The 3225-nt window shown below is 39.3% G+C and overlaps 1 protein-coding gene across 1 annotated transcript; it reads left to right on the top strand.

Moving 5' to 3' along the window:
- The first annotated feature begins 1194 nt into the window (after positions 1-1194).
- Positions 1195-3219, top strand: LOC117506186 (ATP synthase subunit a-like). Its single transcript, XM_034165685.1, has 2 exons — positions 1195-1913; positions 2162-3219. The coding sequence occupies exons 1-2, from the start codon at positions 1736-1738 to the stop codon at positions 3184-3186; spliced, it is 1203 nt and encodes a 400-aa protein (XP_034021576.1). The 5' UTR covers positions 1195-1735; the 3' UTR covers positions 3187-3219.
- The last annotated feature ends 6 nt before the right edge of the window (positions 3220-3225 follow it).

Raw genomic sequence — 3225 nt, 5'->3', positions numbered from 1 at the left:
TGTGGTATTTGTGCTGGAGACCCTCCTGTCCTGTGCACCAACAGTTTTTCCTGTATATTCATTTTGAGAATTGTTCTGTAATTTGTGTCTGTATCATGGCCCAAGCAGAGGGTCACCCCTTTGAGTCGGGTCTGCTTGAGGTTTCTTCCTCAGAGGGAGTTTTTCCTTACCACTGTTGCTCTGGGGTTAGTAAGGTTAGACCTTACTTGTGTGAAGCACCTTAAGGCAACTCTGTTGTGATTTGGTGCTATATAAATTAAAATAAATTGAATTGAAATTGAATAAATTGAGTTGGCTGAGTGGTGTCGCGGTGTGGCATATCTGTACAACAGGCGGGATGCATGGTTGCCACAACATCGAGTGGAAGAGGGCCGAGATAAGCAAGAAAGCAGAGGGGCATGGCCTAACGTGTCTGGCATTACCATGCTTTTTTGTGTTTTTGAATGTGTTTGGTGCGCGCTTTTTTTCCCCGAGTGTGTTTGGTGCGTGCTTATTTTTTTTCCGAGTGTGCTTGGTGCGTGCTTATTTTTTTCCTTGTGTGTTTGGTGCATCTTTATTTTTTCCTTGTGTGTTTGGTGCATGCTTATTTTCTTTCCGAGTTTGTTTGGTGCGTCCTTATTTTTTTAAGAGTGTGTTTGGTGGTCCCCTTTTTTTTTTACACGAGTGTGTTTGGTGCGTGCTTATTTTTTTTACGAGTGTGTTTGGTGTGTGCTCATTTTTTTCAAGTGTGTTTGGTGCGTGCTTATTTTCTTTCCGAGTGTGTTTGGTGCGTCCTTATTTTTTTAAGACTGTGTTTGGTGCTCCCCTTTTTTTTACCCGAGTGTGTTTGGTGCGTGCTTATTTTTTTCCTTGTGTGTTTGGTGCGTGCTTATTTTTTTCCGAGTGTGCTTGGTGCGTGCTTATTTTTTTCCTTGTGTGTTTGGTGCATCTTTATTTTTTCCTTGTGTGTTTGGTGCATGCTTATTTTCTTTCCGAGTTTGTTTGGTGCGTCCTTATTTTTTTAAGAGTGTGTTTGGTGGTCCCCTTTTTTTTTTTACACGAGTGTGTTTGGTGCGTGCTTATTTTTTTCCTTGTGTGCTTGGTGCGTGCTTATTTTTTTCTGAGTGTGCTTGGTGTGTGCTTAATTTTTTCCTTCTGTGTTTGGTGCTCCCCTTTTTTTTACCCGAGTGCGTTTGGTGCGTGCTTATTTTTTTACTTGTGTGCTTGGCGCGTGCTTATTTTTTTCCTTGTGTGTTTGGTGCGTGCTTATTTTTTTTCTTTGTGTGTTTGGTGCGTGCTTATTTTTTTCAGAGTGTGTTTGGTGCATGCTTATTTTTTTCAGAGTGTGTTTGGTGCATGCTTATTTTTTTTCTGAGTGTGTTTGGTGCATGCTTATTTTTTTTCCGAGTGTGTTTGGTGCGTGGTTATTTTTTTCCTTGTGTGTTTGGTGCATGCTTATTTTTTCCTTGTGTGTTTGGTGCATGCTTATTTTTTTCCTTGTGTGTTTGGTGCGTGCTTATTTTTTTTCCGAGTGTGTTTGGTGTGTCCCTATTTTTTTCCTTGTGTGTTTGGTGCGTGCTTATTTTTTTTTCCGAGTGTGTTTGGTGACTGGTTATTTTTTCCTTGTGTGTTTGGGGCGTGCTTATTTTTTTCCGTGTGTTTGGTGCATGCTTATTTTTTCCGTGTGTGTTTGGTGCATGCTTATTTTTTCCTTGTGTGTTTGGTGCATGCTTATTTTTTTCCTTGTGTTTGGTGCATGCTTGTTTTTTTTTTTCAGAGTGTGTTTGGTGTGTGCTTATTTTTTTCAGAGTGTGTTTGGTGCATGCTTATTTATTTCTTTGTCTGTTTGGTGTGTGCTTATTTTTTTCAGAGTGTGTTTGCTGCGTGCTTATTTTTTTCAGAGTGTGTTTGGTGCGTGCTAATTTTCTTTCCGAGTGTGTTTGGTGCGTCCTTATTTTTTTAAGAGTGTGTTTGGTGCAACCCTTTTTTTACCCGAGTGTGTTTGGTGCGTGCTTATTTTTTTTTCCGAGTGTGTTTGGTGACTGGTTATTTTTTCCTTGTGTGTTTGGGGCGTGCTTATTTTTTTCCGTGTGTTTGGTGCATGCTTATTTTTTCCTTGTGTGTTTGGTGCATGCTTATTTTTTTCCTTGTGTTTGGTGCATGCTTGTTTTTTTTTTTTCAGAGTGTGTTTGGTGTGTGCTTATTTTTTTCAGTGTGTTTGGTGCGTGCTTATTTATTTCTTTGTCTGTTTGGTGTGTGCTTATTTTTTTCAGAGTGTGTTTGCTGCGTGCTTATTTTTTTCAGAGTGTGCTTGGTGCGTGCTTATTTTTTTCCGAGTGTGTTTGGTGCGTCCCTATTTTTTTCCTTGTGTGTTTGGTGCGTGGTTATTTTTTCCTTGTGTGTTTGGTGTATGCTTATTTTTTCCTTGTGTGTTTGGGGCGTGGTTATTTTTTCCTTGTGTGTTTGGTGCATGCTTATTTTTTTCCTTGTGTGTTTGGTGCATGCTTGTTTTTTTTTCAGAGTGTGTTTGGTGTGTGCTTATTTTTTTCAGAGTGTGTTTGGTGTGTGCTTATTTTTTTCAGAGTGTGTTTGGTGCGTGCTTATTTTTTTCAGAGTGTGTTTGGTGTGTGCTTATTTTTTTCCCGAGTGTGTTTGGTGTGTGCTTATTTTTTTCCACATTCTGTTTGGTGCATGCTTATTTTTTTTCCTTGTGTGTTTGGTGCGTGCTTATTTTTTTCCTTGTGTGTTTGGTGCGTGCTTATTTTTTTCCTTGTGTGTTTGGTGCATGCTTATATTTTTCCGAGTGTGTTTGGTGCGTGCTTATTTTTTTCCGAGTGTGTTTGGTGTGTCCCTATTTTTTTCCTTGTGTGTTTGGTGCGTGCTTATTTTTTTTTCCGAGTGTGTTTGGTGACTGGTTATTTTTTCCTTGTGTGTTTGGGGCGTGCTTATTTTTTTCCGAGTGTGTTTGGTGCATGCTTATTTTTTCCTTGTGTGTTTGGTGCATGCTTATTTTTTTCCTTGTGTGTTTGGTGTGTGCATATTTTTTTTCCTTGTGTGTTTGGTGTGTGCTTATTTTTTTCAGAGTGTGCTTGGTGCGTGCTTATTTTTTTCAGAGTGTGTTTGGTGCGTGCTTATTTCTTTCAGAGTGTGTTTGGTGAGTGCTTATTTTTTTCAGAGTGTGTTTGGTGCGTGCTTATTTTTTTCTGAGTGTGTTTGGTGCGTGCTTATTTTTTTCCTTGTGTGTTT

Source organism: Thalassophryne amazonica, unplaced genomic scaffold (genome assembly GCF_902500255.1).
Source record: "Thalassophryne amazonica unplaced genomic scaffold, fThaAma1.1, whole genome shotgun sequence".
Lineage (NCBI taxonomy): Eukaryota > Metazoa > Chordata > Actinopteri > Batrachoidiformes > Batrachoididae > Thalassophryne > Thalassophryne amazonica.
Note: the sequence above shows the minus strand (reverse complement) of the source record. Positions and strands in the feature narration are given on the sequence as shown.